We start from the raw sequence: 18,958 nt of genomic DNA on the forward strand, positions 1-18,958 counted from the left end.
AAATTGTGAAGAAGCAATACTCCAAGCAGCAGCTCCATACTACTTTGTTGGGGTGGGATTGGCGTGGGTGGTCTGTGGGTGGCTATTGACAATTGTATTGTATTCCTCATGTCTTACTCATTGTTATGAAGAATTATGGTCCAAATGGGATGTCAGGTACTATATTTATTGAATATGATATGAATCCTATAAATTAAAATGACAAATTTGGGTGCAAATAATTAGTTTAATTTCTCAGAGATCAAATTATATTTAAACAATGTTCCAGGAATGCTAACTCTTATCTGTTTTCTAACAACAGAAACAATTTCAGAACAATCTGAGATGGGTGTCGAAATCCTCTTTCTTGTGCTTTTTGAGGTGGAGTGACACATGCATACCTACACACGCACACAGAGTTTTATGGCACTTATCTGGGTGTGATAACAGACTAGCTGAGTGTTTGCTCTCAGGGCAAAGGTAAACAATTACCCTGATTTCTCAAGTGTTAATGTCACATGCACAAGTACAGAGTGTGTGTGTGTGTGTATATGTGGGTCAAACTCTGTGAAAGGTTTTGATTGTCCTGAACAGGTCCTCCCATTGACAAAATACCAACCCATCCCCCTCTTGCGTTGGCACTGTCAAAGCCATACAGTACAGAGTTCACATGTTATTTACTGTGATTCACCTCTTTCTCCAAGCTCATATACCTGCCTCTCCTACAGCACTCTGCTTCTCTCCCTCTATCTCTCCAGAGACTCCTTCCTGTGGGCTTTGAACAGGCAGACTGTCAATGACTTAGCAGTAGAAGACTGATTGAGGCGTCATGCAGAGGCTTTCTGATGTGAGCTGACAGGAGACAGAGCCATCCAGAGAGTTTAGACCCAGCCAGCCACCACTGTCAGACGAACATAGCAGGAGTCCTGGGGAGAGACTGAGAGCCCGGCGGCTAGCTGGATGCTAAATCAATAGCATCGCAAACGTCAACAGAGGGGGGCTGATGTCTATGTTCTCTCCTTTCTTTGGAGGGACTAGGACAAAGGTAGAGTTGATTGGCAGGACTAGAAAGGCTTGATTCGAATTGTGGGAGACCTCAATCACGTGACTGGTAACAGTCACTCATCAGTAGTCTTTCAAAGGACAATTTTTGGAAAGGTAAACACTTCAGGGAAAAAAAAAAAAAAAAAACATACACACTTTTCTACTGTGAGTTTCTGGACTATGGCGAGGAAAATACAGACCGAGACAAACCCATCGAATCATAACTGACAGGAGGGCAACTTCAGAGTGGTTATGGTCAGAAGAATTAACTTTGAGAACCTATGTAATGTCAAATCGGCTGAATCTTCCTGTTGATGGCACACCTTAGTGTTATCGACTCTCCGTTTCAACAATAATTCCCACACGCTTTGTTATCAGTGGCTAGTTGATCAGTCATAAGCAGAAGCTTAGTTTTTACAGCCGGTAGATCTCGACTCATGGGAGTGTCATCTTGCTGCTAGGATTTTGCTGCTAGGATTTCTTCTCATCACTGCTTCACTGTATCAACTCTAGGCTCAGTGTAAGGACTAAGGACTAGCCCCTTTAAGGCTTGTCTGCCTGTCCTCTCCATGGCGGATAATGGATCTGTGTGGAGGAATGACAGTGGTTCTGGTGACGAGGAGACTGGGGTCGGCAGTGTGGAGCTGGTCCTGGTTCTAGTGATGGATGTCCTGATCCTGGTGCTGGGTGTGACGGGGCACTCCCTGGTGATGGTCATCCTGTGTGGTCGTCGTAGAAGAAGGGCAGGTCCGGGGGGTCAACACAACCAGGGGAACATGACAGGGACAGACACCCTCCTGCTGGCCCTGAGTGCGGCCGACCTTCTCCTCCTCTCCATGCTGCCCTTCCACACCGTCGCCATAGCGATGCAGCACTGGCCCTTCGGGGACTTCCTGTGTCGGCTGGTAAGCTTCCTGGGCGCCGCCTGCTCCTCGGCTAGTGCCTTCACGCTGGCCGCCTTGGCCGTGACGCGGTATCTGACCGTGGTGGAGCCAACCCAGGCCTACCGTCTTCTCACTCCTTGCCGAGTGGCGCTGACCTCCGCTGCTCTCTGGCTTCCCGCTTGTGCCCTGGCTGCCCCACAGCTGGCCTTCCGCTCCGTGGGTGCCCGGCGCATCGCCCCCGACAGCCTGGCCTGCTTCAACTTCCTGTCGCACAACGGCCAGCTGGCCTATGGAGCCTGCCAATTCCTGCTGTCCTTCGCCCTACCACTGGGCGTCATCGCTGTGGCCTACGGCGGGATCTACTTGTTCCTGTGGCGGAGTCGTAGGGACAGCCGAGCGCCCCAGGTGGAGCGATACCAACGGAAGGTGACCCAGACATCGGCCCTGCTGGTGCTGGCCTTTACCCTGTGCTGGTTGCCCTCCTACGGCCTGACCTTTGCCCTCCTGGGGGGAGGCAGCCATGGGGCCACGGGGTCATCACCCCGCTTCGGGCCCTTCAGCGTGTTCGCCCGCATCATGGCCACCTCCTCTACCATAGCTAACCCCATCCTCTACGTCCTCATGTCCCAGAAGTTCAGACAGGACCTGCTGGAGCTGGGTTGCAGAGGTGCCAGGGGTGGGGGTCAGTAACCGTGACAACAGACAACTATACAAGACTGGAGGACATGTAACTAGATCTCTAAGGTTATGCTGTGTGTCCATGACAAACTGGATGTGGGCTGAACATCTGTTGTCTGAGAGCTTGTGGGAAGAACTAAACTACAAAACCATTTCTACCCAAATCTCACTGCTACTCCAGTACACAACTATCACACTAAGCTGTGGTATAAAGCTCGAGCTCCAAGGTTCAATTGAGGGACAGCACTTGAAGTAAAGAGCCTCCCCACTGTGAGACAACAGTCTAAAAGGAGGATCTGAACACTGAGAATCAAAGGCCTCTGTCTAGAGGCCCTCCTGGGACATGGCGAAGAACATAGACATCCAGGAGAAATCCATTTATGCTTGTAAAAAAACAAGAGAAAGCTTTTTAAAGGATGTGAGCTCTTTTACACATTAATACCATTCTGTAGCGATTGTTGTTTCTTGTTCTTCAATGTTCTTCTGAGATAAAGAGAATGAAGGTCTAGCTGTGCCTCAATCTGGTTTATGTTGTTGTGTACAGTGTGTTCCCAAACTGAGGTAGATATGAAAGCTTTCCACTTTGTTCTCCAGACTCTCAGAAATAATAGTTGGCCACTAGGTTTTCCTTCCATGTTTCAGTTGGAGGTCCAAAACAAGTTTTGTTCTGAGCCCCGGCTGTTTCTTCCTGGAGAATGCCTCCCAGTGGGGGGTCTGCTGTATTTCACCACCAAATAGGGTTTGTTCTTAGTGAAGGAGGAGGAGGAGAGGAGGATGAAAGATGCTGCTTAACGAATAGGAGGGAGAGATAGCGTCTAACAGAGGGAAAATGTTTCATCATATTTCTCAAACTTCATTAACTAACCTGATTAACTAGTGCTTACCTACATTCACTTGGCCTTATCAATTGGCATTGAAAACAGAGTGAATCAATGGACTTTGGGTTATGAGGGAAAATAGGACATGGGTTGCTACAGGAATAGGGGGATGATAACAGATCAAATATATAGATATTTGAAAATAAAATGTTAATCACATACACAGATTACAACAGGTATAAAAGGTGCAGCGACATGCTTATTCTGATTGGACGAACAAGAGAGAGAGGAGGGTGAGTAACTTACTTTCCACCAGTGTCTTGCGGTCCGAGCCGTCATCATTGATCTGCTGAATGTTCCCAAAGTGGATGTCACTAAAGAAGATGCGATTGGCTCCTTTCCCTCCTCCTCCGCGGTAGTCAAACGTCAGAGCTATAACGTTCTTCATGTGTTCCGGATCCTCAAACGGTTTTATCGGAGCGTTTAGGTTCTCTTCATCCGATAGGTGAACGCTCTTTAGAATGGTCCGTTCCGAGTAGAGTAGGTAGCCGTCGTAGTCACGGCAACCCCGTCCGTCCTCGGCCAACATGCCGTGAGCACAGGCGCATGTACGTTCTGTGTTGCCACGGAAAAGACACAGCTGCTGGCAGCCGCCGTTGTTATCCTTACACACATTAGTTCCTGTGTAGAGGGGAAACATATTTAACATTCACTGTAGATAGTTTTTTTTCTTCCCTCTCAATAAAATCGGCAGATAATTAAAATACGAAACGTTTGAAAGATATCACATTAAATGGCATTCTGAATAACATCTTCAATGGCTTTGGGATCTCAAAAACTGCATGATCAAACTTTGCAGCATCATTGCCCCTATAAGTCATCTCTGAGTGGACCCTCTAAACGAACACATCCACACACTGCCCACCTTGCTGCCTGGCCCTGTTGAACACTTTGATGTCTTTGAGCTGTACTCCGATGCCAGTGCGCAGAGGCACAGAATCTGTAGCGTTGTCTTTGCTGCCCCTCTTTATGGAGCCATTGGCATGAGTCCTGATACAGGCCAGACAGAGAGAGAGAGAAACGTGACATCAGGGAGAGAGAGACGGACTAAAGTAAAAGAAGGAGTGAGGGAGACACTGGCTGAGAAGGAAGGTGAAAGATGTGACAGTAAACACATGCGGGAAAGAATGTCAGAAAGAGGGAAAGAGACGTGACATCAGTGCAGAAAGACAAAGGGTGAGGGAGACAGCTGAGAAGAAAGGTGACAGATCATGGCGAGAGGGAGTGAATTCATCCCAGACAATGAACAGGTGGAAGAGTGAATGTCAGAGAGAGAGAGAGAGAGAGAGCGAGAGAGAGAGAGAGATAGAGAGAAATAGAGAGAGATAGAGAGAGATAGAGACAGACCTGTCACTCCAATAGATGTATTTCTCAAACACAGAGACAGAGAACATGTCCATGTTGTTGTTAGCCAGCACCACCTCTCTGTTCTCTCCGGTCTCCAGGTTGATACGCTCGATCTTGTCTGTACGAGCGTCACACCAGTACAGAAGACCCTCCTGCACACACACATATCAGGACAGGGAGTTCAGTTTGTGTGTGTTGTGGAGGTTATTTGTCTGTGTGTTTGTGGTTATTTGTGTGGGTGTTACACTGTACCCGGTAGTCTATGGAGATGCCATTAGGCCAGCTGATGCTGACGTTGACCAGTACAGCTCTCTGAGACCCGTCCAGACGAGACCTCTCGATCCGTGGGTACTGACCCCACTCTGTCCAGAACAGATACCTGTACACACACACACGGAGAGAGCATAAGAGCGAGGTAACTTTCCCCTTATTGAGGTGACTAAACGACTTGGAGTAACCCCTGGATTGTAAACGGTCACGGTCAAAACATATTGATACAACAGTAGCTAAGATGGAGAGACATTTTACATTACATTTTAGTCATTTAGCAGACGCTCTTATCCAGAGCGACTTACAGTAGTGAATGCATACATTTCATTTTTTTTTTTTTTCCTGTGCTGGCCCCCCGTGGGAATCGAACCCACAACCCTGGCGTTGCAAACACCATGCTCTACCAACTGAGCTACAGGGAAGGCTAGACGTCTGTCCATCATAAAGCGCTGCTCTACCTTCTTAACAACAATGTCAACAAGGCAGGTCCTACGGGCCCTAGTGTTGTCGCACCTGGACTACTGTTCAGTCGTGTGGTCAGGTGCCAGAAAGAGGGACTTAGGAAAATTGCAATTGTCTCAAAACTGGGCAGCACAGCTGGCCCTTAAAAGTACACAGGGACCTAACATTAATGATATGCATGTCAATCTCTCCTGGCTCAAAGTGGAGGAGAGATTGACTTCATCACTGCTTGTATCTATGAGAGGTACTGACATGCTGAATTCAACGAGCTGTCTGTTTAAACTACTAGCACACAGCTCAGACACTCATGCATACCCCACAAGACATGCCACCAGAGGTCTATTTAAACTACTGGCACACAGCTCAGACACTCATGCATACCCCACAAGACATGCCACCAGAGGTCTCTTCACAGTCCCCAAGTCCAGAACAGACTATGGGAGGTGCACAGTACTACAGAGCCATGACTATATGGAACTCTATTCCACATCAGGTAACACCTTATGGAACAGCAGGGACTTTGAAGACACACACACACACACACGGGTAAAACCACAAGTGCTAGTACACACTCTACACACACCTACATTGTAATTCTGTGGTATAATACTATGTGTATTGTAGATATGTAGTGGTGTAATAATGTTATATGATGTTCTGTTTTATCTTTTGCCTTAATGTGTTTGGACCCCAGGAAGAGTAGCTGCTGCCTTGGCGGCAAAGGTCAATCCCCCCCCCATTTCCCCCCGTGCTCACCCTTTTTCTGGGTGGACAGTGATGGCACGGGGCTTGTCCAGGCCCTGGGAGATGACCACGTAGCGGAAGGAGCCGTTGAGTCTGGCCACCTCAATCACATCAAAGCCCTGGTCAGTCCAGTAGATGTTCCCTATGGAGGGACAGAGCACCAACACAAAATACAACAGCAATACAAACCAGTCACACTTTTACTACAGTGCATTTTAAACTATCAACATGCTTTACAGTACAACAACATTCAAATGGGACCAACCACAAGAGTCTAACTGATAAAGTAGTTCTGTGCAAGGTTACTGTATGTTTTGGGATAAATAAAGTTCTATACATTTTCACTGTATATGACACCAAATACAACTAGGCAAATGGAGAATGCTGCCGTGTTGTTGTGTTGGTGTTGTGGTGTTAACAGGGTTTCCCAGCGTAACCTCAGAGGGCTGATGGAATGCTGCAGTGTTCATTACTCATCCTGCAGTAAGGCTTCGCTCTGTACACACCCATGTCATGTGACCTGGGCTATACAGGCACCCATCTAGGCTATAGAGGCACCTATCTATCTGGGCTTCTTCCCATCTCCTCGGTCTTACCCTCTTCCTCTGTTGCTCTTTCTCCTCCTTTGTTAGCTTCTCCCCCCATCTGACTGTATTTCTCTCCCTCGCCTTCTCCCTCCCTCCCTCCCTCCCTCCCTCACCTTGCATAGGTGAAGATGTGATCAGAGTGAGTCTCATCTCTCTTCTGTAAGGCTGTGAAGCGTGTCAGCCGTGAGTCTGTGACAGATGTGTGAATGTGTGTGTGTGTGTGTGAGAGAGTGTGTACAGTATGAGTTAATATGCACGTGTCTGTACATGTGCGCGTATGAGTCTGCATGCATGTGTGTATATGTGTGAGCGCGCCTCACCAGCGATCCAGTCCACAGCGATGCCCTCCACTCTGCCGATGCCGTTAGTGACCACGTCTTCTCTCCAGGTCTGGTCTCTCTTAGCTCTGCTGATGGTACTCAGGCCCATGTCCACCCAGTAGATGGTATCATTGTCTGGAGGGGAGAGGAGAGAGCCACCAGTACAGAACAGTCAATCTACTATACCCATTATACTCATTCATTAACATGTTCATGTGGAAAGCACCTATTATACTGGCTGGATTCAGCATATTTTCATGACAAGATATTTTTCATCACAACCGATCTAAAAAAAAACTTGATTTTGGTTTTGTATAGTTTGAAAACCCCTCCCTCCAAGGTGTGTATGTGTGCGTCCCTACCTGCATGGAAGTCTATGCCCACAGCCAGGGAGGTGCCTGACACTGGCACCAGAGCGTCTGACTTGTCCGAGGGGTCCAGGGGGATGCCACGGATGCCCTCATGAACAGAGTAGAGCAGGAAGGAGCCCACTCCTGAGGCCGAGGGAAACATTACCCAGAGTTTATCACTGGACACACTAAGAGATCAGTGGCAGTACAAGACATGGAATCTTTCCAGATGAAAACAAATGAAAGATTATGAGAATAAACTCCTCTCACTCTCAACTGTGTTTATTTTCAGCAAACTTAACGTGTAAATATTTGTATGAACATAACAAGATTCAACAACTGAGACATAAACTGAACTAGTTCCACAGACATGTGACTAACAGAAATTGAATAATATGTCCCTGAACAAAGGGGGGGTCCAAATCAAAAGTAACAGTCAGTATCTGGTGTGGCCCCCAGCTGCATTAAGTACTGCAGTGCATCTCCTCCTCATGGACTGCACCAGATTTGCAAGTTCTTGCTGTGAGATGTTACCCCACTCTTCCACCAAGACACCTGCAAGTTCCCAGACATTTCTGGGGGGGAACGGCCCTAGCCCTCACCCTCCAATCCAACAGGTCCCAGACGTGCTCAATGGGATTGAGATCCGGGCTCTTCACTGGCCATGGCAGAACACTGACATTCCTGTCTTGCAGGAAATCACACACAGAACGAGCAGTATGGCTGGTGGCATTGTCATGCTGGAGGGTCATGTCAGGATGAGCCTGCAGGAAGGGTACGACATGAGGGAGGAGGATGTCTTCCCTGTAACACACAGTGTTGAGATTGCCTGCAATGACAACAAGCTCAGTTCGATGATGCTGTGACACACCGCCCCAGACCATGACGGACCCTCCACCTCCAAATCGATCCCGCTCCAGAGTACAGGCCTCAGTGTAACGCTCATTCCTTCGACAATAAACGCGAATCCGACCATCGCCCCTGCTGAGACAAACCCGCGACTCGTCAGTGAAGAGCACTTTTTGCCAGTCCTGTCTGGTCCAGTGACGGTGGGTTTGTGACCATAGATGACGTTGTTGCTGGTGATGTCTGGTGAGGACCTGCCTTACAACAGGCCTACAATCCCTCAGTCCAGCCTCTCTCAGCCTATTGCGGACAGTCTGAGCACTGATGGAGGGATTGTGCGTTCCTGGTGTAACTCGGGCAGTTGTTGTTGCCATCCTGTACCTGTCCCGCAGGTGTGATGTTCGGATTGTACCGATCCTGTGCAGGTGTTGTTACACGTGGTCTGCCACTGCGAGGACGAGCAGCTGTCCGTCCTGTCTCCCTGTAGCGCTGTCTTAGGCGTCTCACAGTACGGACATAGCAATTTATTGCCCTGGCCACATCTGCAGTCCTCATGCCTCCTTGCAGCATGCCTAAAGCAAGTTCACGCAGTTGAGCAGGGACCCTGGGCATCTTTCTTTTGCTGTTTTTCAGAGTCAGTAGAAAGGCCTCTTTAGTGTCCCAAGTTTTCATAACGTGACCTTAATTGCCTACCGTCTGTAAGCTGTTAGTGTCTTAACGACCGTTCCACAGGTGCATGTTCATTAATTGTTTATGGTTCAATGAACAAGCATGGGAAACAGTTTTTAAACCCTTTACAATGAAGATTTGTGAAGTTATTTGGATTTTTACGAATTATCTTTGAAAGACAGGGTACTGAAAAAGAGACGTTTCTTTTTTTGCTGAGTTTATTACTTTAATCTCGGTTTTGCTAAATATAGCACATCCAAATGTAGCTTGTGTTTGTTTAACTAAAAACTGAGGTAATGTTTTGTTTCCATGACTGCAAGACCAGGCATCTATGACCTTCCAAATATCAGAATAAAGATCCAAACAAAATGTTCACGGTGTGTGTCTTACCCTCGCAGGACTGTTGTCCACTCCTGAGGCTGTATCCAGCGGTACACATGCATGCTCGTGTGGTGGGGGAGGTGGGCAGGCACAGCTGGGAACAGTCTCCATTGCTATTACTGCACAGATTGGTGCCTGGAAACACAACACACAAAAACACAAACAATCATGCTCACATAGATTAAAATTGTTATTTCTAATCTATAGCTACCATGGTGCCCAAACATAATGTACACACACACACACACACACACACCTTTCTGCACGGTCTCGTTGTAGATCTTCAAGTGCATCATGGCTGAGGTGCTGTTTCTCAGGACCTTCCAGTTCCCTCCGTCACGCTTGTCACAGGTTCCTATCTGGTCAGTCCCCTGGTCCGCCCACCATAGCTTGTCCCCTACACATAACAGCCAATCACAAAATGACATCTTTCATCTCTTCACAGAAGTGGGCCAATCAAAATGACCCATTGTACTCATTCTATGATCACACAAAGAACCGATGTTGAGACCTACTGTAGCTCCATTTCTGAGTATTCAAACTCTTCGGGACAGAAAGCTAAAGGCAGCTAGGAGGCAGAATGTACCGTCCTAGTGAGAGTGGAGCCATGTTACATACCCATGATAGCCAGAGCTGTGGCCTTGGTCAGTTTGCCCTTGACCCCCTCCAGAACCTCCAGACCCGAACCATCCAGCTTACAGCGGCTGATGGTGCTGTTCCCTGAGCTGACCCAGTACAACTGCTCTGTGTCAAAGTCTATGGACAGACCTGGAGACAGACAGGGAGAGGGAGGAACATTATGGCTGTATCCCAAATTGCAATTTATTCCTTATATATAATGCACTATTTTTTCCCCAGAGCCACTCACCCACTGGGCCTTTCTGATTGGTGAACAGGACACTGCGGTTGCTGCCGTCTGTGTTTGCCATGCTGATGTTGTCTCCATCTGTCCAGTACAGCTTCCTGGAACACAGAGAGAGAGAGAGAGAGACAGAATATCAATACATCATGCTACTGAAAGCACTAGAAGTGACAAGACCTGTCGTTCATTAGCCTGGATAGCGCCTAACAGTGCGTTATCATTAAAACTATTTGTGAAAACTATTTATTCTGTTTTCACACACAATTAGACAACACCCATCACAACGTTCATACTTATTTTTTTATAAGTGAGAAAGGAATTGTTTAAAACTAGCAAAACCGTCAACAGCTATACATGTGGAGGTCCCATATGGAATATTTATGTACTGAACATCTCCTTGACAGATGTAAATGTATGTAGTTATATGTCTAGTTTACATTCTACGTAAAAACCTGCCCTGTGTTTTAACAGCAGCATCTTTCATTGGGTATAAAGTACAGGAGCCAGCTCTTATTGGAGGGTAAAGGTTAGCTTAGAACAGTATGTGTGGATGTTGATTGGGTTAGGCATGTCAGTGGGGATGGGCTAGTGTAGAGTCCTGCAGCAATTGAGATTCACTGAGATTCATTTAATGACCCGTAAACGGCTTCTCTTTCTCGCCATTTATTTCTCTGAAATTCTCTCTCGCAATCAGAATTCACAGATAAATTGGCCCACATGGAAAACTAGAAACATAGAAACTGTAAATGACGTGGTAACAGGACATACAATTATTTCCATGACAGAATGAAAAAACTATTTTGGACTGACCAATGAAGACATTTTCAAATGTATCCCAAAATTTCGACGTGAAAGCTTTTGGACATCAGAGCAATGTTGAGGGAATCCTATTTCAGTCAGAAAAAGATACTCATATGATAAGTAAGATATACAAAACCTTGCAGAGAGCCTATCCAACTGACAATCTCTTAGATAAAAATATAAACTATTGGAACCAAGACTTAAAAATAACTGATATCGGCACAAGATGGAGGGGGTTTTGGAAAATAACGAACCAAATTACAGTTGTACACTAAATCAAGTATAAACTAATCTATAGGATGTATTATACAAGAGACAAAATTCACTAAATATACAGCACAACGGCAGAGTCATGTCTTAAGTGTAAAACTAACAATGACTCAATAGTCGATGCTTTCTGGGAATGCTATGAAGTCCAAAAGTTATGGGCGGAGTTAGAAAGTTAGTTGTCAGAAGTTTTACAATGTAAATGTACTTTTCATTCGTCAAACTGCATATTTCAAGACATGGCATATGAGGGTGCGGGGAGATACCCAATGGGTTGGACAATATTATTTCCGTCACTAATTTTCAAGAAGCTATTACTTAAATACAGGAAGTCAAATGATACTCCAACATTGAGAGAATGGAAGAATCAAATTATTTATAATTTTAATGTTTGGCAGCGATTACAGCATCGAGTCTTCTGGGTATGACCCTACAAGCTTGGCACACCTGTATTTGGGGACTTTATCCAACTCTTCTCTGCAGATCCTTTCGATCTCTGGCAGGTTGGATGGGGAGTGTTGCTGCACAGCTATTTTCAGGTCTCTCCAGAGATGTTTGACTGGGTTTAAGTCCAGGCTCTGGCTGGGCCACTCAAGAACATTCAGAGACTTGTCCCGAAGCCACTCCTGCGTTGTCTTGGCTGTGTGCTTAAGGTCGTTGTCCTGTTGAAAGTTGAACCTTCACCCCAGTCTGAGGTCCTGAGCGTTCTGGAGCAGGTTTTCATCAACAATCTTGCTGTACTTTGCTCCGTTCATCTTTCCCTCGATCCTGACTAGTCTCCCAGTTCCTGCCGCTGAAAAACATCCCCACAGACTGATGCTGCCACCACCATGATTCAGCGTAGGGATGGTGCCAGGTTTCCTCCAGACGTGACGCTTGGCATTAAGTCCAAATAGTTCAATATTGATTTCATCAGACTAGAGAATCTTGTTTGTGCCTTTTGGCAAACTCCAAGCGGGCCGTCACCTGCCTTTTATTGAGGAGTGGCTTCCGTCTGGCCACTACCATAAAGGCCTGATTGGTGGAGTGCTGAAAAAATGGTTGTCCTTCTGGAAAATTCTCCACAGAGGAGCTCTAGAGCTCTGTCAGAGTGACCATCGGGTTCTTGGTCACATCCCTGACCAAGGCCCTTCTCCCCCGATTGCTCAGTTTGGCCGGATTGCCAGCTCTAGGAAGAGTCTTGGTGGTTCCAAACTTCTTCCATTTAAGAATGATGGAGGCTACTGTTCTTGGGGACCTTCAGTGCTGCAGAAATGTTTTTGTACAATTCCCCAGATCTGTGCCTCAGCACAATCCTGTCACGGAGCTCTACAGACAATTCCTTCGACCTCATGGCTTGGTTTTCGCTCTGACACACACGGTCAACTGTGGGACCTTAAATAGACAGGTGTGTGCCTTTCCAAATCATATCTAATCAATTGAATTTACCACAGGTGGACTCCAATCAAGTTGTAGAAACATCTCAAGGATGATCAATGGAAACAGGATGCATCTGAGCTCAATTTCAAGTTTTATAGCAAAGGGTCTGAATACTTACGTAAATAAGGTATGTTTTTTATTTTTTATTCATTTGCCCCAAAAAATCTGTTTTCGCTTTGTCATTATGGGGTATTGGGAGGAATTACATTTATTTAATCCATTTTAGAATAAGACTGTGACGTAACATTTTTGGGAAGAAGTCAAGGGGTCTAAATACATTCCGAATGTAAATGTTAAGATGTCTATTGTTTTTTTATTTTATTATTATTATTATTATTATTATTATTATTATTATTATTATTATGTTTTTTTAGGGGTAGATCAGCTTTAGTGTTGCAGATATTGTGGCTTCCATCAATGTTATAACAGTACCAGTCAAATGTTGACACCTACTCATTCCAGGGTTTTTCTTTATTTTTACAATTTTCTACATTGTGGAATAATAGTGAAGACATCAACACTTTGAGATAACGCATATGGAGTCATGTAGTAACCAAAAGAAATGTTAAACAAATCAAAATATATTTTATATTTGAGATTCTTCAAAGTAGCCACCCTTTGCCTTGACAGCTTTGCACACTCTTGACATTCTCTCAAACAGCTTCATGAGGTAGTCACCTGGAATGCATTTCAAGAACAGCTCAAATAAGCAAAGAGAAATGACAGTCCATCATTCCTTTAAGACATGAAGGTCAGTCAATGCAGAACATTTCAAGAACTTTTAACGTTTCTTCAAGTGCAGTCGCATAAACCATCAAGCGCTATGATGAAACTGGCTCTCATGAGGACCGCCACAGGAAAGGAAGACCCAGAGTTACCTCTGCTGCAGAGGATAAGTTCATTAGAGTTACCAGCCTCAGAAATTGCAGCCCAAATAAATGCTTCAGAGTTCAAGTAACAGACACGTCTCAACATCAACTGTTCAGAGGACACTGCGTGAATCAGGCCTTCATGGTCGAATTGCTGCAAAGAAACCACTACTAAAGGACACCAATAAGAAGAAGAGACTTGCTTGGGCCAAGAAACACCAGCAATGGACATTAGACCGTTGGAAATCTGTCCTTTGGTCTGAAGAGTCCAAATTTTAGATTTTTGGTTGCAACGGATGATCTCCGCATGTGTGGTTCCCACCGTGAAGTATGGAGGTGGAGGTGTGATGGTGCTTTGCTGGTGACACTGTCTGTGATTTATTTAGAATTCAAGGCACACTTAACCAGCATGGCTACCACAGCATTCTGCAGCGATACGCCATCCCATCTGGTTTGCTCTTAGTAGGACTATCATTTGTTTTTCAACAGGACAATGACCCAACACAGCCTGGTGGTGTGTAAGGGCTATTTGACCAAGAAGGAGAGTGATGGAGTGCTGCATCAGATGACCTGGCCTCCACAATCACCCTACCTCAAGCAGAGTAAAGGAAAAGCAGCCAACAAGTGCTCAACATATGTGGGAACTCCTTCAAGACTGTTCAAAAAGCATTCCAGGTGAAGCTGGCTGAGAGAATGCCAAGAGTGTGCTAAGCTGTCATCAAGGCTATTTGAAGAATCTCAAATATAAAATATTTGATTTGTTTAACACTTTTTTGCTTACTACATGATTCCGTATGTGTTATTTCATAGTTTTGATGTCTTCACTATTATTCTACAATGTAGAAAATAGTAAATAAATAAAAACCCTTGAATGAGTAGTTGTTCTAAAACTTTGGACCGGTAGTATATATATATAAAATATATTGTTTAATATATGTTCCTTTATTATATTCCCCTAACCCTACCACCCCTCCCCTAATTGGAGTAAACTAATCGACAACAACACCTAGGCCTCTACTTCCAGCTTATACACACTATATACATTTCACAAACACAGTATATTTTGTTTGTTTTTAGTCCCATGAGCCTTCAGCTACCTTCAACTCCTCCCATCTTTCTCTGAAGACCATCCAGTTTTGATTTCTGTTTGCTATATATTTTTCACTGTGCTGTTTCACAAATGTTCTGAACCTTTTACAGACACAGTATAATTTTACATGAGTTCTTGTTAGTCCCAACCTTCAGCTCCACTCAACCCCACCCATCTGTTTGCCATATACTTTTCAAGTGCGCTGTGATGCTTCACAAAAGTTCTGAACCTTTCTATTCTCATAGTTCCTACAGAATGTAAATAAAAAATTTTGCTACGAGTATTATTATATTACTGATCGATTGACTATAACTTTTTACATCACAGCTCCAGGTAAATATTGTAATTCTTCAGACATTCCTGAACCTGCGACCCAAAACAAGCTTTTGACAGTACCAAAACAAATGATCTAATGATTGTCTCTTCGCAGCAAAATTTGTAGAGCTGGGATGGTTGTATCCCCCATATAACATTCTATAGGTTGCAAGTATTTTGTATAATAATTTAAATTGAAAAACTCAAAGTTTTGAATCCAGCGTCGTTTTGTGTATCAGTTCATGTGCCATGGAATCGGTACATCGAAAATCTCTACCCAACTATTTTGCAATCTATATGGCACAGCTGTCAATTTTTTGGTCCTTAAATGAAACTGGTAGACTTATATTTATCACAATTTTCTTTAACCAATTTTAGTCTTTAATGCAGGGCCAACAGACAAGTTCCACTTGCCTCTTCCATTTTTGCAGTAATGCTGCAATTAGATGGTTGTAACTTTGATTTGAGCAGACATTTCCATATATTTTTGTTAGCTGCATATGTTACATAACTCCACCATATATTATTATTCTTTTTTATAAATTAGTATATTTCAGTTTAACCATAATATTTTTTGTAATATTTGTTCAGTTTTTTCTGGTGGATTAAACGAAAAATGGTCAGGGAGGTGACCAAGAACCCGATGGTCACTCTGACAGAGCTCTAGAGTTCCTCTGTGGAGATGGTTGCCCTTCTGGAAGATTCTCCCATCTCTGCAGCACTCCACCAATCAGGTTTTTATGGTAGAGTGGCCAGACGGAAGCCACTCCTCAGTAAAAGGCACATGACAGCCCACCTGGAGTTTGATTGAACTCTTTGGCCTTAATGCCAAGTGTCACATCTGGAGGAAACCTGGCACCATCCCTACGGTGAAGCATGGTGGTGGCAGCATCATGCTGTGGGGATGTTTTTCAGTGGCAGGGACTGGGTGACTAGTCAGGATCGAGGGAAAGACGAACAGAGCAAAGTCCAGCGCGATCCTTGATAAAAACCTGTTTACCTTCCAACAGGACAATGACCCTAAGCACACAGCCAAGACAGCACAGGAGTGGCTTCAGGACAAGTCTCTGAATGTCCTTGAGTGGCCCAGACAGAGCCCGGACTTGAACCTGATCGAACATCTCTGTAGAGACCTGAATATAGCTGTGCAGCGACATTCCCTATCCAACCTGACAGAGCTTGAGAGGATCTACAAATAAGAATGGGAGAAATTCCCCAAATACAGGTAGCGTCATACCCAAGAAGACTTGAGGCTGTAATCACTGCCAAAAGATCTTCAACAAAGTACTGAGTAAAGGGTCTGAATACTTATGTTAATGTGATATTTCAGTTTAGTGTTTTATTTTAAATTTGCACAAATTTCGAAACCTGGTTTTGCTTTGTCATTATGGGGTATTGTGTGTAGATTGATGAGGAGGAAAAAACCAGTGAATCCATTTTAGAATAAGGCTGTAATGTAACAAAATGTGGAAAAAGTAAAATGGTCTGAATACTTGTATACAAGAATGCATTGTATACAGTATATAAATTCCAGTTGTACTTTATCAAAAGCCTTTTGTCTATTGCTTTTGTCTATTTATGTTTCTGTTTATTGTAAAAAGAAAGAAAAATGTTGCAATCAAAGACTGCACACACACACTTGGATGCGATGCCGGTCTAAAAAATATAGGGCAATTCATGTGCATTTGTGATTGCTTTAGCATGTGTGTCACTCTATTTCAATCAAGGAGGTACTTAACCCCCCCTCCACTTCCACCACACCCTGCATTTGTTTAGGTATCATGCGTTTGAATACAGTTCCTGCAAACAATTTAAACATCCCAGTCTCTCCCCTTGCCCCCCTTTTCCCAGCCCACTCCTCTCCTGGACTCATTATAGACAGTGTGTGTGTGTGTGTGTGTGTGTGTGTGTGTGTGTGTGTGTGTGTGTGTGTGTGTGTGTGTGTGTGTGTGTGTAGGAAAGAGGAGACAGCTTCAGCATCTGCTTCTGGTTTTTCCTCCATGCCAGCAGCTAAGCCCAGATCGGAAACATTCCTCAGCTTAAGTAAGTCTCTCAGAAAACAGAGAAAGGAGAAAAAAAGGCAGAGGCATTCTCAAAGATAATATCCCCTCTGCATCCGCCCCACACATACTCACAAACACACTCATAGACAAAGAAGAGCACTCGCATTCACACACTCAGAGAGAAAAACACAAACACAGGAAATGTCTGTTAATGATCTTAGGAGTGGATGTATGTCTGCTGAGCTTTTGTCTCTTTATAGACCAAAAGACAGAGAAAGAGAAAAACAGAAAAAAAGTTTTAGAGGGAAGAAAATTGAGGCGAGAGAGAGAGAGAGAGAGAAATTGAGACAGAGAGCGGCCAGTGTGTGACAGTGTGTAAATAATGTATGGCTTTCAGCACAGAAGCCATCTGTTAAGAAAGAGGAAAGAGAGAGAGAGCGATAACAAGGGATAGATGAAAAGGGAGAGATGAGAGAGGAATTGGAGTCCCTTCTAGAGCGGGAGAGCTAGCTGCTCTTTGCTAGAGGTCAGCCCCGATCTAAACTACCCTGCCTATGATGGCAGACTTCTAGCTGTGGGGAGCCTGCCTGACAGTCAAACGGTATCTGTGTGCGAGTGTGCGTGTGTGTATGCATGTATGTGTGTTAGAGGTGAAAGCAGTAGGGTGTCTGACAGCCATTTCTTAACGCTGCATTGATCTCAGTGAAACACCTTTATCATGTCTGTGTGTCTGTTCTACCTACCCCAGGATGGGGTGCAGCACCAGACAGTGAGGTTTATCAAGGCCCTGGATGACAGCGTTCTTAAAGGACCCGTCCAGTCTGGCCACGTTGATCTGCTTCTTATTGGCATCATAGCTGGTCCAGAACAGGTTCCTAGAAACCCAGTCTACTGCCAGGCCATGGGCGTTGGGCAGGTCTAGGGGAAGACAAAGTTATCCAAGAGACAACGCAAAAACATAAATGTTCATGAAATGACATGCGTTTCCTTACCCTGTACGCAGTCTTCGAACAAGGTGACCCACAAATATGTAGGTCTCTAATTTGAATGAACTACCCCTCAATGCTAAACTAATGAAATGACAGATTTTTGGACTCATTGATTGACTCATTTTATTCATTCTGTATAAAGTAGCTATTTGACTATTCCAACCAAAGCATGGTAGATATTCCCACAGTAAATTCCCTACCAGCAGACACCACGGTCTCCACTCCGGTGCCGTTGATGAAGGCTCTCTTGATGGTCTGGGTTCGGACGTCTGACCAGTAGATCCGGTGCTCCGCGGCGTCATAGTCCACCACGGTCACGTTGTCTATGTCTGGCACCGTGAAGGAGATGATGTAGTTATAGTAGGGGTTGTCTATGTCCACTCCCCTGATCTCTATCTGACGGGCATACAGCAGGAACTGACGGGACTCTGGAGAGGGAGAGAAGGACACGACATATTAAGGAGGGAGGAGAGGGGAGGGTTCTGGGAGTTATGGTGACTATGTATGGCTTCTATCCGATCGAACGGACATACAGTGGGTTCTGACTGGAAGAAAAGGGTTTCAATTGTGACGGTGTGTGTGCGCGCGTTCTCGCGAGTATGTGTGTGTGGTTGTGTGAAATGCCTTTGCCACTTATAAGTCCACTTAATACAATCCCCCACAATAACAAGCAGTCAGGAGTGAGGAGTGTATGTTAACTGATTGTACTTGGCTCTTCTCAGCCTGTCTAGATCAGATAACCCAGGCATGTGTGTATACTCTAGGTAGTGAATGATGGAGAGTTGTGGCTGATGCCAGCTTTAAACAGTGGGCCTCTCCATTCCTTTACGCCACAGATAATAGAAACTGCTCCCCTGAATACTAAACACATGCATACACAGACTGACGCACACACACACCCTTT

At 44.9% G+C, this 18,958-nt stretch overlaps 1 protein-coding gene across 6 annotated transcripts in view; it reads right to left on the reverse strand.

Moving 5' to 3' along the window:
• Window positions 1-18,958, reverse strand: part of LOC115207921 (low-density lipoprotein receptor-related protein 1) — a 178,012-nt gene that overhangs the window by 37,648 nt on the left and 121,406 nt on the right. For all 6 annotated transcript variants that reach the window (XM_029775510.1, XM_029775509.1, XM_029775515.1 and 3 more), the window contains 13 exons: window positions 18,255-18,482; window positions 17,809-17,983; window positions 10,308-10,402; window positions 10,058-10,207; window positions 9,696-9,836; window positions 9,449-9,574; window positions 7,556-7,687; window positions 7,194-7,328; window positions 6,299-6,428; window positions 5,063-5,189; window positions 4,811-4,962; window positions 4,329-4,453; window positions 3,710-4,084 (listed from right to left, as the gene is read on the reverse strand). In XM_029775510.1, coding sequence (XP_029631370.1) covers window positions 3,710-4,084; window positions 4,329-4,453; window positions 4,811-4,962; window positions 5,063-5,189; window positions 6,299-6,428; window positions 7,194-7,328; window positions 7,556-7,687; window positions 9,449-9,574; window positions 9,696-9,836; window positions 10,058-10,207; window positions 10,308-10,402; window positions 17,809-17,983; window positions 18,255-18,482 — 2,091 coding nt within the window. The remainder of the gene's footprint in view (window positions 1-3,709; window positions 4,085-4,328; window positions 4,454-4,810; window positions 4,963-5,062; window positions 5,190-6,298; window positions 6,429-7,193; window positions 7,329-7,555; window positions 7,688-9,448; window positions 9,575-9,695; window positions 9,837-10,057; window positions 10,208-10,307; window positions 10,403-17,808; window positions 17,984-18,254; window positions 18,483-18,958) is intronic.

The sequence above is a fragment of the Salmo trutta genome, chromosome 14 (assembly GCF_901001165.1).
Source record: "Salmo trutta chromosome 14, fSalTru1.1, whole genome shotgun sequence".
Classification (NCBI taxonomy): Eukaryota; Metazoa; Chordata; class Actinopteri; order Salmoniformes; family Salmonidae; genus Salmo; species Salmo trutta.